The sequence below is a fragment of the Mirounga leonina genome, unplaced genomic scaffold (genome assembly GCF_011800145.1).
Source record: "Mirounga leonina isolate KUSES-001 unplaced genomic scaffold, KU_Mleo_1.0 Mir_176, whole genome shotgun sequence".
NCBI lineage: Eukaryota > Metazoa > Chordata > Mammalia > Carnivora > Phocidae > Mirounga > Mirounga leonina.
In genome coordinates, this window is record NW_023270454.1 from 5,929,166 (window position 1) to 5,948,674 (window position 19,509).

General features: G+C 41.5%; 1 protein-coding gene across 1 annotated transcript in view; it reads right to left on the reverse strand.

Annotated features, from left to right (window-relative positions):
* Positions 1–4,317: 4,317 nt before the first annotated feature.
* Positions 4,318–19,509, reverse strand: part of EBF2 (EBF transcription factor 2) — a 187,103-nt gene continuing 171,911 nt past the window's right edge. The window contains exons 14-16 of the mRNA XM_035022590.1: positions 19,317–19,502; positions 11,516–11,683; positions 4,318–6,785 (exon numbers count right to left, since the gene is read on the reverse strand). Of these exons, the coding sequence (XP_034878481.1) occupies positions 6,754–6,785; positions 11,516–11,683; positions 19,317–19,502 (386 nt within the window). The 3' untranslated portion in view covers positions 4,318–6,753. The remainder of the gene's footprint in view (positions 6,786–11,515; positions 11,684–19,316; positions 19,503–19,509) is intronic.

A 19,509-nucleotide genomic window follows, 5' to 3' on the forward strand; every position in this document is an offset into this window, starting at 1 on the left:
ACCATCAGACAGAGCTGGGGGGATGAGGTGTGACTATCCAAGGTCAAAACCAATGGTCTGTTGTTGAAACAACTGGAATTAACATGTAGTCTGATAGTAGAGATAGCTCTGAACCCCATTCGGCAGAGACATAAAGCACACTGGGCAAGGCTGATGTGGGAAGTCCCACAAGCCATATATGTAAGAAGTAGTCAGTTGGTGAGGAAGAGTAGCATGCACTATGAGCAATAGCACACATGCTGTTTCATTTTGCCCAAGAAGAAGCAAAAGCTAAAACAAGTGTCTCTCTCTTTCTCTGCTCTTGTACACACACACACACACACACACACACACACACCTCTGAAATAAGAATTCCTGCTAGCCTGGTACGTGGTCCTAGACCCTTCCCTCTCAAACTCCTGTCAAATAGCTGATCCAGAAAGAACTCACTTCAAAGATGAGTATTATCAAGAAGGTATCAAAACATGATTTATATGCATATGCCATGAGAGGGAGAAAAGAAAAAAGAGAACAAATGATAGGTGATGAACACTCACCAGAAAAAAAAGTTTTCATGAACCTTATGGTAATTCTGATCAAGCTCATTGTCATAATAATAATAAAAAAATAATTTCTCTCTAAAACAATAGCTCAAAGCAGAGATGCATTGGCTCAAAGAAAATAAGCAGCACAGTAGAAAGCAATGGGATATAAGCTGGTACAGCTTATGAAAAGGTGAAGGAAAAAATAAAAGCATCTGAAAAATTAAGGCCACATTTGAGGGAGTACAGAGGACAAGCATGTGAATAGTAATCTACAGGTACGCTAAGAGTCAAGGGTGGCTAAAGAGACAATGATAGCTATGAACGATGGACATTGAAGATCCAGCATACGAATAACTGGAGTCTCTAGCAGGAAGGACCAGAATGAAGGAAGAGAAAATGTATTTTATGTTACAATTAAGGAAAAGTTTCCAAAAATAAAAGAAGCCTTGAAGCTACACATTGAGAGGGAATGCTGCATCCCAAGGGGAAAAAAAAATACACAGAATTATCAACAAATGACTGGACTTCATCTACAAAGAAAGATACTTTTAGGCAGGCAGATAAAAATATCAAGGGTGACCAACTGCCAGTTTGCAAGTTTTCCAGGCATCATTATCTACTAGGCCCCCTTGCACGCTCAGAAGTGTCATGACTTCCACAACAAATGACAGGACTTCCTTGCTTATATAAGGGGAATAAAAGAGAGGTATGAGAAGTAGAGGGATGACTTCAGACATCATCATGGCAACATTCAGTCCTGGGAGCTTGTTTTACAAAACACCTCTCGCACGAAGTTCTCAGAGAAAGAAAGTGTAACTCCAGAAATTTTATACCCAACCGAACAGCCATTCAAGTAGAAATAGAGCCGTCATTTTTTTTTTTTTTAAATATGCATGTACCAAAGAGTGTAATTCTCCAGAGTCCTTAAATAAACTGTGGGAAAACAATCTTTGGCTAACCAAAAAAAAAAAAGGAACCAGAGCAGTTTGTGCCCCAATTTATAATCATGATATCTCTCCATTCCCCACAATACATTCCTCTTTATTCCCAACTTCAGTAAATATTAACACAGAATCCAATTGTCTAACAGACTGGGTCTTATACTAGCCCCGTCTTCTCCCTCATTCCCACATCTAATCAGTCAGTAAAGGCCTGTCAAACTGCAAGTCTTTCTCTCAAATCTTTCCACTACTTTCCATCTCTACTGGCAATCCTTAGGTCAGGTATGAGTCACTCTTATCGGGTTTATTATAACACTGTCCTAATTGCAGGAGTCACTTAAAAACACTTCTTGGCTGGCATGCACAAGTGCTGACCAGTCAAAATGGGTGTCTGTCGTAGGCACTGGTACAGCACACTGGTGCGTATCAGCTGTCTTTTGTCCCTCGTCTGCTTGGTCTCCTTGCCTCCAATATCCACTTGCTTCAATCCATAATCCACATTGTAGCTACTGTGATTTTTCTATAGCATAAAGTGTATCGTGTTACTCCTTGACTCAGGTTCCTGGAAGTTTCCCAATACCTGCTGCATAGTCCTGGGGATGCAGTCTAAACTCTCTGGCATGGTGAGCAAGATCCTTTAGGACCTTGCTTCTACCTCATCTGCAAAGTCTCATATTCACTCTCTCACATTCACTGCCCTACAGCCACCGTGAACTTGCAGTTTGGTGAAGGCACTATAAGCTCCTTGCAATTCAAGTGTGTGGTCAACAAGTCAAGTGTCATATCTGGAACGGGAATGAAATGCACATTTCCCTAACAGGCCCTGGTTCTGGTTCTGGAATTACATCTGAACATCATGAAAATCCACATGGGATAAGTTCCAGGGCCAAGGGGCAAAACAACTGACCCAATAGGCTACCAGCCGGAGGCTTCTGCTTCCTCACTTCCTCCCGTTTTGAGATTTCTATGTTTATTAAGCAACCAGCCACTTTACATTATAGACGCACTTCATCACTTTTTTTGATTAGTTGACTGACGAGATAGTCCCTAAGGAGTGGACTCTCCAAGTGGTGCTATTTCCTCTCATTTGTGACAGATTGGCTACCTCTCCCACACGATAAGGCAGAGCCATCTCTGGGGCTCAGAATCCAATGTGCTCATTCACCAATTTAACAGGTATCTGTTAGGCACCTCCAGCACTGAACTTGGTGCTCCACAGGAAGTCCTGAGAGTGATGAGGCCCTTGTGCTTATGAGCCTTCAGTCTAAAATACACAACAAGTGAATACAAATTGTGATGAGGACACAAGCAGAGTTAAGTTAAAGAGAGTAAGTGGGACACTTGCATGGTCAGAGGTCAGCCAAGGCCTCCATGAGTAGAAGATACTTGAACCCAGGCCTGAAGGATGAGAAGACATCAGGCTGCAAAGAGCAAGCCCCTTCCCATGAGAAGGGCGAGCACTGTGTAGGCAGAGGGCTATTCCTCACAGGGAAAAGCAAAACAGCAGTGGGGGCTTTCTCAGAGTAGTGCTCAGAAAGAGCATCTCATCCACTCATGCAAGGGACACAATTTATGTGTTTTCAAGATAACTATACCCTTGTAGAGAGAAATGAGATAATCCAATCATGTGTGTGCTTGTGAACAGTCTGCTGGAAAATGACATTTAGCATCACATTCACCTAAATGTGCTTCATGAATTTCTTTTTACAGGACTTTGTTCGTGATGGCCTTCCCATCTGCAGTGCTCACTACCAACGTCTGCCACAAAATTCCTACCATTCTTAGAAGGCCTGTCCAGCCCTGCCTCCCCCATGGAACCTTCTCTGACCACTCCAATCCTCTGTGATAGTTGAATTCCCTGAGCTACTGCAGCCCTTCTATCTTTCTGTATGAGCCATTGCCTATGGATCTTTCCCTTCTAGGGATTTGCATCTTGCTTTCTTCCTGTGATCTAAGATTGGCCTTGAGCCCTTGAGTCCAGCCTCCAATTCTTCATCGTCTGATGGATCAATTCAAACATTTTTTCAACATGCAGTTTCAAACCTAAGTAGACTACCCACCTACCTCAAGAATTCCATACAGCCAAAGACCAACCTAGGAAGTAGGATCTTTTTGAGTTTTTATGAAGGAATTTGACCAGATGGATATATAGGTAAATACATACAGAAAAAGACCTAAAGTCAAACATATTCTTTCCTCCAAGTGAGCACCTCAGAACACTTTCCATGTAAGCAAAAGCTGTAGTAAGATTTCCTCAACCAGAGCTCAGGGACTAGCAGTTATGAGAAAAATCCCCAAACTTAAGAACAAATCCCAAACTAATTTTTTTCACTTCAGGAAAAAAAAAAAGGCAAAGTTCCAATCATTTTTACAGTACAAAAATTTTATTTTTCGTTAGGATAATTTAAAGTTTAAAACTGAAGTAGACATATTCATTTTACAAACAAGATATTCTTTAATAAGTAAGACCATTAAAAACAGTAAACAAAAAAGCTGTCTTTACAAAAAGCTCTGTGCATAGCAACTTTATACTGTATATAACTGACAAAGCAAAATGATAAAATGAAACTATACAGTTTGAAAATGAGACCTTACTGTACAAAAGGTAGAGAAGATAATGGTTTTTAAACCATGCATATTGAAATGTGCAAAGAAAAACTGGAAAAAAAATATGATGTTATAACAAAAAATGAGATAAATAATGAAGTAAATTGTCCTTTTAAATGGAAAATCTTACACAGCTCCTCTTACAAAGATAGGATAGAATTTGTAGTTACCTATAGAAATACTCGTATTTCAAGTGGCACAAAAATAACCTGGGACCGGAATGATTCAACAGCAAGACTGAAGAGGACAGAGTAGCTTTGTTTTTAATTTATTAGTACACTAAAAATAATCCTTACACACATTTGTACAATTAAATAGATCTGTTGCTGCCAAGGTTCTAGCTGAATGGTCAAGGATGTCTGGTATTTAGTTACACACATTTTTCGGTGTAAAGCTACCAACAAATTCTACACTCAGTTTGAAGACAGTACTGCACTCATCTTCATGCAAGAGCAAAATTCACAGATTCTAAAAGCAATGCTACTTAAAAAAACATTTCCTTATGTTGGATTGGCTTGAATCCAGGTCTAAACATGCTTAGTTTTGTTCCGCCTCCACTTTGGGATGGTGATGTTCGTATTCGGCACATGCTTCCCCTTTGATCGGATTTTTCACGGGGCAACTTTCTCTCGTGTGTTTCCTGTGTTTTGATGCTATAAGACCTGACCACAAAGGACTGACAGCAGTAATTATAAGCATGCCAGGTTTCCCAGACCTTGGATTCTTGTGTACATAGAAAAAATATTTGGGTCGTATTGAGTAATTCCAGAATAGTTGAAGGCAAATGAGACTGTTGGGGGCTGGATAGCTGTGGGCAGGTATCAATGGGACAAACAGAAGGAAGGTGGGATTTGTGAAGTCATCTAAAATTGGCTCAGATGCACTAAAGATGTTTTTCCATGAGACCTGCAACAACTTCTACTGTTAGAACCCCAAGCCGAAATCTGTATATGGACTGTACTATGGTACCAATGAGTCAACAAGGAGAACCCTTATTGTACATCCAACTATGAAAAAATGGCATCCTTATTGGAAATCCAAATAAGTCTGGATACATCTTCAGGATCACACAGACTTTCAAGACTCAGCCACTCTTAGCAGCTCCTGCAACATTTCTCTTCCTAAGAGCTGGTTCCAGAAGTATAGAGAGCCCACTGCAACCCTGGGTCACTGTGCTGCTTGGAACACAGATGCGCCTAATCGCTAACCCTGCTAAGAATCTGGGTTTCCATCTTTCTGAATATTAGGAGAGGGTTTTAGGGCTTTTAACATTCCTCTTCCACACACCATCCCATTCTTGCCTGGAAACTGTGTTAAGGAAGATACATATTTTTTTCAAGAGAGTTGAATGCCAGGAGAGGGGAAATCTGCAAAGAGAAGAAAGGATGTGGACATTCTAAGATTCATGCTTAAGAGTCCAAGAAACAGGATCAGCTTCCTTAAATCCTGTCTCTGAAGTTCTGTGGGGCTCACACCTCTGTGCTCAACCAGGTCACAAAAGAGGAGGGCACGTGTGGCTCTGTCAAGGGAGAATTCCAAAGGGGCCCCTCGGTTGGGAAAGTCACCGGCTTTGGCTCTTCTTTTAGGTGAGACATGTGTCTCCACCCAGGATGCAAAGCCCGGGACACACTACAACATGGGAATTCTCTGCACTGCTCGGAGGAGAAGGCTGAAGGCTAATATAAATTTTTTTTTAAAAGTCACAAAGAGTGAATACCAAAAGGGACATGTAGACTATTTAGAAAGTGGACGGAGCTGGGAATGAATTGATGAGTTTGAGTATTTGTGTATGTGCATGGACTGAATCACTGTTTCTGCATCAGGCTGTTCTATAGGAATCTATATAAGGTACATGTTCTTGGGTCAATAAAATGATGGAAAAAAGAGGGGGATGCAGGATGGGGGATAGAAGTCTAGTAAGTAACTGCAGTAATAATCACACAACTTTTAAACTTGTTACTACTGGTTTGCATCATTTTCATTTTACATCAGGAAGAGAAATTCCTCTCTCTTCCGAAAAGGTCTTAATTTCTACCTCTACTTACAATAAGTTACACGTTTATTTATTTAAATAATTGTAAAACATTTTAAAATTTTTCCCTTTTTTTGTTTTTTTTTGTTGTTGTTTTTTAAAGAGATTAAACTATAAGCAAACACACATACAACAATATTTCTTCATTCAATTCAGGTTTCGTTTAAGAAAGTCTTCCATGCTGGTACCCTGTTTTGTTCAATTTTTTTTTCTGCATAAACTAAATTGGTATCTGAAAGGCTTCATAGAAAATAGAAACTTTCAACTTTTTTTTTCCTACAAAGAAAAACAAATAGTATCCAAAATATTAAGCATGAATTGTTTGCCAATTTTTTCTTAAATATTTTACAAACATAGGAAGGTGGTTCTCATAATGTTCATAACAAAGAATTGCATTTCTGCTCTTAGCACTGACTACGTCAATGACATCTTTTGTCCTTGTCCCCAAGAGGGTCAGTTTGTGTAGCCACCATGAGAGCTAGATGAGAAACATGAGACCAGGTAAAATGCAGCTCCTTGCATACCCAAATCTGTCCGTCATGTTCATTCTGGGGCACAATTCTCCCCAAAGAGCTCCTAGTGCTTTCTTCATTATTGGTCCATCAGAATAAGTAGTTTTGTGCTATAAGAAAGCAGTTCTTCCTCTTCTTTACATTGGGGGCACGACAAGTCCGGTCATGGCTGCAAGGAAAGAGTGGTATAGGAATGAGACTCAGAGATGTTTACACTTATGTCTCCAACCCAGAGAGAGGGGCAGCACTGGGGACTGACAGAGTCTGGTACAACCCAGGGAAATGGTGCATCAGCTGATGTGGGAACCCATTTTCTCCAGGTTTGATCTAGCACACAGCCTGTCAGCGACACGGAAGCCTTACAGAATCACTGCAATATAAACAAGGCTTGTTGAAGTTTTGTGGGGAGGCCAAGAGCTATGTTTTGTCTTGTTTTATATTAATGGGTTGTATACTTGACATGATAGACATAAACACGTGAGCTAAGTTTTAATGTATTTGCAATATATTTATTTTTCATCATTAGACTATCATAATTTCTAGATTATACGGTTTCAAATCACTTAGTTGAAACAGGAAAGAAAACTCCAGGTTGCGAGCCACTGAGTAACTTTCCATGCATCATTTATAACAAACAAGGCTTTCTATGCACCCTAGGTTTCTATCCATTCTAGCTGAAATGTGATGAGCTTTTTTTTTTTTCTTCCCCTAACTAGCTCATCTTCCTTTGGCTTTCACTGCTGATATGTAATGCTTGTTCACTAATGAATGATGATCCACTGGAATAGAAGACTTAATTTAGTTCCTAATTTGGGAGTCACCCAATCTCCACTTTTCACCCCTTCCATCCCCTGGTAGTGCCCAATGTCTCCTCCATCTAGTGAAGAGGACACAGACAATACCTGTGGGGGGCATCGGGTCCAAGCCCCCCCCGAGCAGCATCAGCACAAAGGGGAAAAAAATCACACAGCAAAACGCACCCCTCTGACTTTGGCTTTCAGGTGAGGAACCCATAGAATTTCCACATTCTTGGAAATTGGCCGAGTAGTTTCCTTTCGTCAAAACTTCAAACCATATCTAGTATTTGATCCCTTGAGTTTTATTGTCTCTGGCTCATCTAGAGCTTATCAATTATCATAGAAGCATTTCGATGAGTGGTGCTTACTAAGCTGATAAGCAAATGGCCAAAATTCTTCCTGTTTGCCCCAACCCCACTTCTTATTCCTCCCCCTGCTCCTCTTCCTCCCCTCTCCCCTCCCTCCGCCCCTTCTCTCCATGCCAGCTAAGTCTTCTCAGGCAAAATTGTCAGCCCTCTAGTTCCCTGCCCATACAGCCTTTATTGAATGTTTGTGAGATCTGGATTAAGGTCTTACACAGCTAGCAAAGCCTTAATTATTTTTGCCTGTATTACTATATATTGAATCGATGTAACTTTGCAATAAAGGCAGTTCAATCCTGGACACTCCCCGATGATTTGGAGACATAGCAACCCTGGTAATTATCCCAGAGTGTAGGAGGTATTTTTTGTTTGTTTGTTTTATATATTTCTTTTCCTGGAGGGAGCTGGAAAATGAATCAGGCACATAGTGCATAATATTATCTCCACAATCCATACTCATCACTGCAAAATGCCTGGATAAATGAGGTAGAAGGTGGGACAGTGAACACTGCACGTACAGCTCTCTGGTGGTAGGATTCTGGTTCACATTTTCAACTTTAACTTGTTTATTACACTTAAAACTCATCAGCCCCTTTTTTTTTCTGGGTCCTCAGAGAGTTACCTAAGGAGCTTATTAAAAGGGCAGAGCCGCTCAAAGAAGAAGATCCAGTGCGTGCCGGAAGACCAGCAGATTTCACATATTTTCCTTCTTTCTACTCTCACATCAGGCACTAGGTGGGCTGGATCTCTGCTACGTGGTGACCCTGACTTTTTGCTTGTAGAAACCACAGCCAACAGACAGAAAGCAGAAGTTAACTGGAGAAAAAGTAAACATGTTCACTGGTGGGGAAGGGAAGCATGCTGAACCGCACTTTGTCCAATTCCTTTCTACCTTTGGCATTTCACGGGAAGGCAATAACCCCCCTTTGGTCCAGGTGAAAAGCAGGTATGGGTGAGGGGTGAGGAGAGGAACTGCACTGCTCTTGTCCTTGGAGAGGTAGTGGGCTGTCACAGCACAGGCTCTGGAGGCAAAATGTCTGAGGTCATCTTACTGTGTGGCCTTGGGAAAACGACCTCACTAAAAATGATGATAACGGCATGACTTTCCCCTTTCGGTCACATGTGAGGCTTGAGCAAGATCATTCATGTAAAGCGCTTGGTTCTGCATCTTGCACGTGGTACTCAAAACCAGCAAGTCTCAGAGCGGGTTGGTGGCACGTGGCCTCTGTAGATGATTGAGACCATCTCACCTTAGAAGTCAAGAGAAGAACCTCTCCATCAGCCTGTGATCACCCCAGCACTTCAGACCACACTTTTACTCTCCCACTGTCTGTCTCTAAAGAGGTGAAGCTTTGTGCTGATCACCCCTGCAATCCCAGGATTCCCTCACTCAGTGACTATGGCTGGAGAGAGCATTTGATGTCAGCTCGTTTTTGTCCCTCTATGCATAAGTGGGACACCTTGTAGCATTGGACCTGGAGCTTCTAGCCACCTGATGCAAAATGAGGAAACGGGGCAGCCTGCACTCCTAATTTAGGCGCTGCCCCCATCCTCCCCCTCCTTTCCCTGTCTTCCTTCTTCTTCTTAAGGTTCAAATCACCAGAGAAATTTAGAGGGAATTGTAGGATCCAAAAGAGGCTCAGGACTTCTCAGTGATTCTATAGAAATGAGACTAGATCCCAGAGCCTACGTGTAACCGATGACATCGTCACTCCCACAGATACTTCCTCAGCCTCTTTATTCTGACCTGTGCTGACCAGGAGCTCACATGGCCAAGGACCCTAGAGAGGGTCTTATGGCTATTTTGGCTACTGCTGCCCCCGCAGAGAAACCTCACTGTGACTACAAAGACCCTTCCAGCTCTTTGGGCCAACTCAACCCTGAGCGGGTAATACCACAGCAAGACTTGGGCATGCAGCAACAGGCAGGGTAGGGATTCCAGGCCATGGGAGCCAGTGAAAAATTTGTCCTGGCATCTCCTGGGGAAAAAGCCAGGAGGCCCCACATGTGAGTCTCTCTGAACAGTATAGACCCAGAAGATCTGAAACAACCAGCTCAACTTCCCCAACTGAGTGAGAGAGGAGGTGAGGGAGGGGTGGTAAGTGGAAGTCAAGTTATACTTTTTCTCCTCAAAGTGAAGCTGAAAATGTTGGCTAGGGTTGCCTGGAACAAGGAATCCCTCCCGACTTCCGCCTACACCTGCATTCCCTCTTAGCCTTTTGTGGTGCCCCCCACTCTGCATTTCCCCAACGAGACCTGTAGGGCCCCCACTTTGTTAAGGGACGTGACTAAAACCACAGAACTTAGAAAGGGGAGACATCGTCACTGAAGCGGGCATGCAGAAGGGAAAGATACAGCAAATACTTAACATTTGCATACATTTCCCAGTCTGGAGATGAAGCCACTCATAGAAAAAGTTATGAGCATATCTCTCAGGGATGCGATGGAAACCAATGGTCCTTGAGGAGATCTGGGGCAGGTGGCGACACTGAGCTACAGGCTGAGCCTGTTTCTCTAAGGATCAGACATCTAGATGAAAGTGAAATTCTTCCCCCTCAAATAGACAGATGTTTCCAACTACTCACACATTGGGTAGCATGTTACCCAGCTGCTTTGTCTAGATGGAAATAAAAGAATTTTCAGGGACTCTTCTGAGTGCTGGCTTTTCAGTTCCCATTTCACAGTTTCTCTCTCAAGTCACTTGACTTTGAGGAGACACCCCTGTCTCTTATGGTAGAATGGGACAGGAACCTACCATACCTCCCAGAGCTCTGCTCAGCCACAACTGGCAGATGAAGCCTCACAGGTGACCCAGAGGATCAAGAGTCTATGCACAATCGTAAAGCTACTAGGCAGATGCCGTCCCAGGGATGGCACAGCTCATCGGAGGCTCTGCTGACCTCAGAGGCTTTGATCCATGAGGGGTTAACCCAACCTCTGCCCGGCTTGGTTTTATCCAACACTTGCTTGTCATGAATGTTTTCATGTCAAGACTCAAAGAAGAGCCTAACAATAATGTGGGTCATCGGGATCCATAGTGTTCAGCAGGTTCCAATTTGCTCTTTTGCCATCAGCTGCCTCCCATTCACAGTGAAATGATTAGATTCTCATGTACTTATCACATTTGTGTTATATTGTGTCATACTATATTTTAAGGCATTGCTCAAAAATGGGTTTGATGGGTGATATTAATTTTTGTACTTAGACAGTGTATGTCTTTTTCTTCTTTCTTCCCTGCTCCACCCCTGATCCGACACCTGCTATCAATCTGACTGGCATGTAACCAGAATTCTCACAATGTGCTGGTTGCTCCTGATGAATTCTGTCCATGTATGCCATGGGAATAGGTATGTACTGCAGATGGGCAAGCCTGTCAGATAAGCAGCAATCACCATGTGGTATCTGATGTGACTCGGCACCTTCTGGGAAATCGTGACATGGCCCTGTGGAAAGCAAAGGTCTGGGAAGTCCAGACACTCCTGGAGGGTATATAATGCTCTACCATAGTTAATTCTATGATCTTGAAGAGCTGTCCGATTTCTCTGTTTTCCCCCATCTTGTTCTCAGGTGGTGTACTAGCTCAGTTCTACAAGCCATCTGTGTCCCATGATGGAAACACCAAAGCATCTCCTTGTAAGTAAATGGCTAGAGATAGGGAGTGATGCTGTGCTGTTTGCTCTTACTTTGCTGGCCCTGTGGCCCATTTATCATGGTGGTACCAAAGCAGGACCTTTGCTTACCTCTGAATCCATTTCCATTGCCACTGGAGCAGGCAGGTGAAGGGGAGCCTTGTGGCCTGATGACAGGGGCAAAGGCACTCTTCTGTTTGACAGCAGGAAAAACTGAAGAGGAAAATGGGAGGATGGAGGACGTGCTAGAAGATCCAACAGTGGGACTTGATGACATGACTGGAAAGCAAAGGCACAATCCTCTTAGGAAGGGACAAACTGAGGAGTTAAGTTCTTTCTTCAGGACACACAACCTATACACATTCATCGAGAAATTACTCATTCACTCCAGGCATTGTCCTAGATTCTAGGAATTAAAACAAATTGAATGTGAGGGGAAACATATGAACAAAACAATGATTAGGGTAACAGCCCTACTGGAGGAATGTACACAGTGCTAGGGAGACTCAGCAGGCAGAGTGCTCTTCTGCCAGGGAGTCAGGAAGGCAGCAGCAGGAGGTAATACTATGATAGGTCTTTGTTCATGAGTAGAAGCTTGACAAAGAACACTTAGACCAACATCTGAAAAATCATCAAATCTACTCAAGAATGGAAACTGCTTTTTTACCCTAAAAAGAAGTCCTGTCTGGGAGCTCTATGCTTCCCTGGCAATTCTCAGGGCTCCAGAGGTTTGATCTCTGAGAGTGCCATCTCTATGGGCCACTGCCTCATTAAATGTAAATGTTTATTAACATCTAGATTACCTCCCTCTCTCTCTACTTTCAGAGCTCCTGGGAAATGAAGTTGCAAGTCAGACCCCTCTGATGTAATGTGCAGAAAAAACACCAATATTAACAACAAAATTACTTAAAGGAAGCCAAAAGCTAAGTGTTGTAATTTCCAAGAAAAATAAAGGCAATTTCCACAATGAAATGCCCTACCTCTTAATGTCAGATACTCTACCAAGTTACATCATACAAGAAGATAATTTTATCTTCTATGTTCAACTAGCTCAAGTAAGGGGTAAACTAGAGTTCACAAGGGTAAAATTGTCAGATACAGCATCTTGTGGAATAAGGTCAAGTTCCAGAGACTTATTTTAGCACATTCTCCAGAATTCTGAACTGTCACATAACTTGGTACAAGAAGTACTGGAACCTAATGGTCAAGGCTGGGAGTGCAAACTTCTGCTTCGTATCTTCGGTGACCCAGCTACTCCACAAAGTAAATTTTGAAAGTGAGGACATGAGTGTGGCTTACGGTTCAAAGACCAAGTACAAGGTGAATTGAAGGTCAACTGTTTTGATGACCTGTGTAAGACTCCATCCCCATTTCTCCCCTCTCACTATAAAGATATACTTGGCACTATGGTCACACAATTGCATATATAAAGCAATCATATAGCATAACTCCAATATGATGTTTTGTATAGAAAAACCAAAGAGTTCAAATAAAGAGCTTTATCTAAAAACTGCTTATCCTTAGGTAAGTCCTGATTTAAAGAGCTGTGCAGAAGGAAGCATCTGAGCACATCTCTGTCTTTCCTCAAGTAACATGAATCAAAAGAATTGGAAAGGAAGATAAAGTCTTGGAAGAATCTCACATAAAACTTGAAGATGAAAATGAGGAAAAAATTGGGCTAACTCACTATTATAGAATAGGATGCACGGTTAAACATTGGGAGTGGATTATATTCATACACTCAAGCAAAGTCTCCTCCTTTAACATTGGCTTTAGCATCAACGAAATGGGGTCGGGGACCTTTCCCCTTTGTGAAAGGCACAGAATTAGAGACCAAAGGAAAGCTGAGACTCAGGAGGCCCTGATTCCGACAACAGTCCAATCTCTGCCTGCTATGTGAACCATGCAGGCACCAAGATGGCGCCTTGGTTTCTGTGCCTGCAATAGCACCACCTCCCCTCCTACACCGTGATAGAGGAGGGTTTTTGTAAGGTGATTAGGCCTACATATACACACTTGATTCCCTTTATATTCAGTGCAGCACTCACTTTTACAAATATTTCTTGTCTAAATAACAGACCTCAACCTAAAGTGGCTTCATCAGGTCAAATGTGGCTGCCTCTTCTAGTAGAAGAGTCACCTCAAACTTTACTAAGTGACATAAAACAACTGTTGCAGAGTTGAATAAGCACAGAGCTACAACATGCCCATTTAAAATGGTTTTTGCAAAATTTTTGTAAAATGCTAAACTAAGGTCCAAATTAATTTAAAATGTAATGTGACTATATTCAAAATCCCAGAAGGAATTTTAATTTGTATATGTCAACAAACACAATTTCTATGTTTATCTATTTAAAAAGCGACAACAGTGTAAGAGCCAGAAAGTTTTGTTAATACTTCAAAAGTACTAAGGAGGCATTTATCTTAACAGATATTAAAACTGAACGAAAAATCTACATCTGTGAAGCCAGTGTTATACTAGCATAGAAATAGGCAGACAAATCCTTGGAGAAAAAAAGAGGCCAGAAACAGACCTGGATATATATGAGAACTGAAACTTAATAAAGGCGACATTTCAAATTAATGGGGACATAAATGCATGGGAACAATACACAAGTCCCCCGGAGACGGAAATTTAAAGCGCCTCCTCGTGTTAAACACTACAGTAAGTGTAAGTGGATTAATGAGTTATTTGCTAAAACAAAATTATAAAGGCTCTAGTAGAAAAATTAGGAAGGTTATATAATTTACATAATCCTTTCAACCTCAGAACATCGCAAGATAAGATTGGCCACATGACAAAAAAACTTCTGTAACACGCATAGAAAAGGCAAATGACAAATTAGGAAAAATCTTCCTGATAATTATTTAGATATGTTCATATCCTCGATAGCTAATAAGTTTTTTATAAATTAATTAGAGAAAAGACAAACATCCCGATAAGAAAAGTGGGCTAAGGATAGGAAAAACAAAGTCACAAAAGGAAACAGGAATGAAAATGACCGAAAGACCTAAAAACGTTCAAACTGCTTAGTAATCAAATGCAAATTAAAACAGCAACGAGAGGATACTTTCCACTTTACCAAATTGACAAAGATTAGGAAGAAATGAACAGGGCAGGGAAACAGACACTCTTCCTTTCCTAAGGGGAGCATTCATCTCTTTGGGGGGATTTTGGCAATGTGTATTTAAAATCAAAGTGTTTTTAAAATATGCATTTTTTTAACCTAGTAATTTAATTTTGAGAAATTAATCCCAAGGAGATAATCATAAATTTGCAAAAAAAAAAAAAATAGATTCAAGGGCATTTTTACAATTGTGAGAAACTGGAAAAAAACGGAAGTGACCAAGCAACAGGGTAAATAAAGTATATTCCGTCTATAAAATAGAATGCTATGCAAATATTAAAGCTAATGTTGGAGAAGAATATTCGACAACTCAGAAAGATATGCCTCCTCAGATGAATAATGCAAATTATGTCATAACATGTACGCCAAGCCCAATTTTATTTTTTAAGAAACCATACAAAGCAAAAGTTTAGAAGGATGCGATATACATCCAAACTTTTAACAGTGTTCTCTCTGGCCAGTGGATTATGAATGTTCTTAAATTTACTCCTTTCACTTGTCCATATTTTCAAAGTTTTCTGCAATGAACATGTGTTACTTTGATGTAGCAGAAACCAAAGCTCTTAAAATAAACAAATAGAAACTCTCCATTTTGGGGGGGTAAAAAAATAATATAACCCTTAACAATAGGCATAACATTTTCCTGCGTGTTAATGTTCCTCTTCTATTTAAGGCTTTACTACCTGCAAACAAGGTTGCCTTTTGACCTTTCTGCTACAAAAAAAGCAAAGAGACTAATAAATTCTCAAATTCCTGGGAAAAGCTTATTGATTGCAGTGAATTTCACAAAGCAAACATCACTCCTCATATCTGTTCTCCATTCTTAGGATACAGGTCTGCCTCATTGACAGATTTTATGGAGCCTAGCTTCATATCTGTGACTTTGATAATTTTGCCACTTTTCTTCCACTCCCTCTTTCATTGATCTCATGGCAGAATCCCATTAGGTGTGCATCAGAGTAGACACAGCAATTTCCAAAACGTATCCATCTATAGCTGGAAGGCCATACTTTAAAAGTTAACAATAGTCATGCCCGCACAGAAATAGAGTGTGTCATTTTTCTTTTCTTTTTTACATTTACATGCTTTTTAAATTGTGCATAATGAGAATGTTACTATTGTAATAGGATTTTTTTCTTTGCTGGAGAAAAAGACAATAGCAATATGTCAAAATGTTAACAAGGTTGTTTTTTATGGTGGGAGTATGCTTTCTTTTTGAAACTATTTCCATATGTTCTAAATTTTCTATAATCATCATTTAATACTCTACAATAGAGTAAATGTCTTGATATTTATTTTTGAAAATATAAAAATATTGCACCCCAGGGCATAGTCTAAGATGATGTAAATGAAGTAGGAATCCCTGACCACAGGTTGGATTTCTGTGTAGATTCTGTCCCAAATTTGGAATTGCTTGGTGGCGATTCTGCTTTGGAAGAAGTGGTCCCATGAGTGTTGCAAGCTTGTCGAGTAGACCATCTTTGGGGACACCAGAGCACACCATTTTAGGAAAGCTGATCACATATACTTGCAACTGAGAATTTCTCTGGACATCTCTCTCTTTCTACGGATAGAGGCCAAAGAAAAGGCAAATACGTCTGGCCCCCAAATCTCTGTGAACATGGGGAGTTAAGGAAAAACCACTTTTCTTCTTATAAGGATTGACTGGCTTGCACAGTCCCAGTTGGAACTCACCGGGCACCATATCCTCCTTTGCACTGAGCCATTGCATTTGTTGGCGCTAAGGGGTCTGTCAGCATTTCACTATAACCCCCTATTGTCAGGGGTTTAGAATTCAGCCATAAAAATTTGCACTGAGCTGGAACTTGGCACACACTGCTACCTCCAGGAAGTGAAGTTTGTATGTGAAATTGAAAAAACATCTGTTTGGCCTTTTTTGAAGTAGTGTGAGAGCAAAAGCAGTAAAGATGCAGGTTTCTGATACTCTGCATCAGAATGACCGTGATGCAAATCAACTTGACTGAGAGGCTTGGCTTTTATTTCTTCTGAATGACTCTGGCAAGTGATTGCTCTGTGGCACGGCCTGGCCGCATCAGACTAGCTTGAAAAAGATAAGGCAAGATCGTAGACTGGTGTTTTTAGACACAAGCAACAGAACTGACAAAATGGTTTCCCCTGGGCTGTTTTTTGTATTTCCCAGAGAAGTTAAGACTTAGCTGGCTAGAAATACAGGTCAGATGCTATTATAATGAACTCCGTGGGGTAGTCAGTATTTTTGCAGTAGGGGATTTTATCATAATGAAGGCACTGTTTGGAATCCATTCCCAGTTTACGACTTCTTCAGACCCTCCTTCAGAAAATAAAGATGCAAGAGATCACACGGACCCAGTAGAAGCAAGGAGTGGGTTCTCTGCTGTGTTTCCCCCTCCTGTTGGGCAGGGCGCCTCTTTCTATTCTGCATATGTTGTCTTGTTTTAATGGGTGATTTGAAGATTTGGGTTCTATCATTTTCCTTGTGGCAGTGGGACTGGATGATCGAGAAAGACTAGTGGAAGGAAGCTGTCACTTGCTGGAGTGGGAAGGTCCCCTCCCTACCAAAGGAATTATCTCGTAAGAAACATCAAGCAGTTACCCAGTGGACATATTCATATATCTGTGCATCCTCTCTCTGTGTCTGTCTCTCTCTGTCTCTCTGTCTCTCTATCTCTGTCTCTCTCTCTCTCACCCCTCCCTGTCTTTCTTTTGCTCTCTCTCCCTCCTCACCACACTATACACTATATTATTATACTGACCATTTTTGATCTACAAAAATGACAATTTGTATGGCTCAACCTCATACACAGATTTTTATTCATAAAAGTATGTTGAACATGTGAAATTACCATTTGGAGAAACAAAAAAAAGTAATTCTATAGTGTTCAGCCTAATTATATATTATAAAAACATGAAATATTTCTTAAATTATTGAATAATTTTAGAACATGGTATTCTGAATCTGATGACATATTTCGAGTCGTAATTTTACTATTTATGAATCCTTGAGTAAGTCATACTAACTCTTCATGATAGTAATGCATCCACAGTGATGCATGGGAGAAGTCTCTCCAAGGTCTCAGCAACAGAAAAATCATGTTTCTCCTGAGCTATCCCCCCAAAACTGTATAGACATAAAATCTTACAACAAATAGTATTTCTCTCTTTGCTTTCCCATCTTGTAAGCCTCTGAAACAAGTGGATGGCTCCCTTGAATAGACTGAAGGCCTCCAGACTAGTCCTTGGATTCATCTAATTTTCCTATCCATATTTTTTTCTTTCATCTCAGTTTCTCATAGCTGTTATTTTATACTTTCATAACACTTATCTCCCTATTAATATCTCCCAAAACATTTTCAGAACAAGATAAGGTAAAAACAAGTAAAGAAATAAATCGAGCAAGCACCAGTTTATTCATCTAGACCACTCTGGATCTAATTGATCTGGGCCATCTGACATGACACAACACAGAACTCATGTCTTTGCAGCAACAAGATTTTAGTTTTAGCAGAAGAACCAGCCTCTAATACCTCTGCTACTTGGTTACTATGTCCTTATCACACTGAGTAGACTCTTGAGGGTAATGAAGTGAATAGATAACCCAGAATTAACTCATGGGTGTGTGTCCCTAGAGAACCAACAAGGCTGAGAAAGGCAGCTTCCAGATCCTTGGCGTATCACTCCCTGAGCTGTGGTGGAAATGGCTGTGTGCTGTCCTTGACTTGTTCTTGTTCTTGGCATGAGGGAACCACCCTGGGTGAACAGAGGGTCGGCTCTAGAGCCTTGGCAGTGGGAGCCAGCATTTCAAGAACATTCCACCCACTCACACAGACTCTCCATGGTGGCTTCTCCCCGGGCCTGAAGTGTTCCCTAGGTAGTTTTGAAGACACATATTCTCTCAGGCTTCTTAGCCCTCAGAGCAACCCAAATGAGTTTTCACAAACCCGTAGGATATCTAGCTAGCCCAGATTAGGATTAAGAAGTCCATCTCAGATCACTCTCTCGTGAGCAGCTAAATTCCATCTCTCAGAAGGTACACAAGGAAGGGAGGGTCATGTAACAAAGGGACACAGGAGCGTGGTGTGACACAAAATAACCAAGCCACAAACTGTGTTCAAATGATGGCCCTGCTCTATCCTAGCGGTGTGATCTTGGATGAGTTAACTCTGTGCACCTCAACCGCCTCATCCACAACAAGGAGAAAGTTCTTATGAGGATTAAAGAAAATATTATATCTGAAAGTGCCTAATGAAGAGCATGCATAATGTTAACTGAGATGGAATCTTCGTTCCTCAGCCCCATCCACACCTGCCACATACATCTACCCTTTCTTTGTACAAAGCAAATAGTTTCACTCCTTTTCTTTCCTTCAGAAGGCTTTGAGCAACTAAGTGCACCAAAGTCTAGCTAAGGGAAAAGAACAAAAGGCAGGATGGACATTTCCTCGGGAAATTGGGCTACTCCTCCACGAATCAGTAAGATGTAGGGGTGTAGGGGCGCCTGGGTGGCTCAGTCGTTAAGCATCTGCCTTCGGCTCAGGTCATGATCCCAGGGTCCTGGGATCGAGCCCCGCATCGGGCTCCCTGCTCCGCGGGAAGCCTGCTTCTCCCTCTCCCTCTCCCCCTGCTTGTGTTCCCTCTCTGGCTGTGTCTTTCTCGGTCAAATAAATAAATAAAATCTTTAAAAAAAAAAAAAAAGATGTAGGGGTGTAACTCTCCCTCAAAAGGCTGAAGAGTAAAACCCAGGGACAGAGACACAGAGAGAGCCAGACAGACGGAAAGGGCACTTACTTCCATAAGGGGAGCCTGTGGGGGAGCCGTTTAGAAATCCTGGTGACCCTGGGACGCCCAGGTTGGCCATGGGGACGTTGCTGTAGCCATTCATGCTGTTACTGGAGGTGCTGTAGTTAGACTGCTGAGGGGTGGAGCTGGAAGAGTAGCCTCGCGGAGAGATGCTGCTTGTGTTGCGGATGTAGCCTGGACA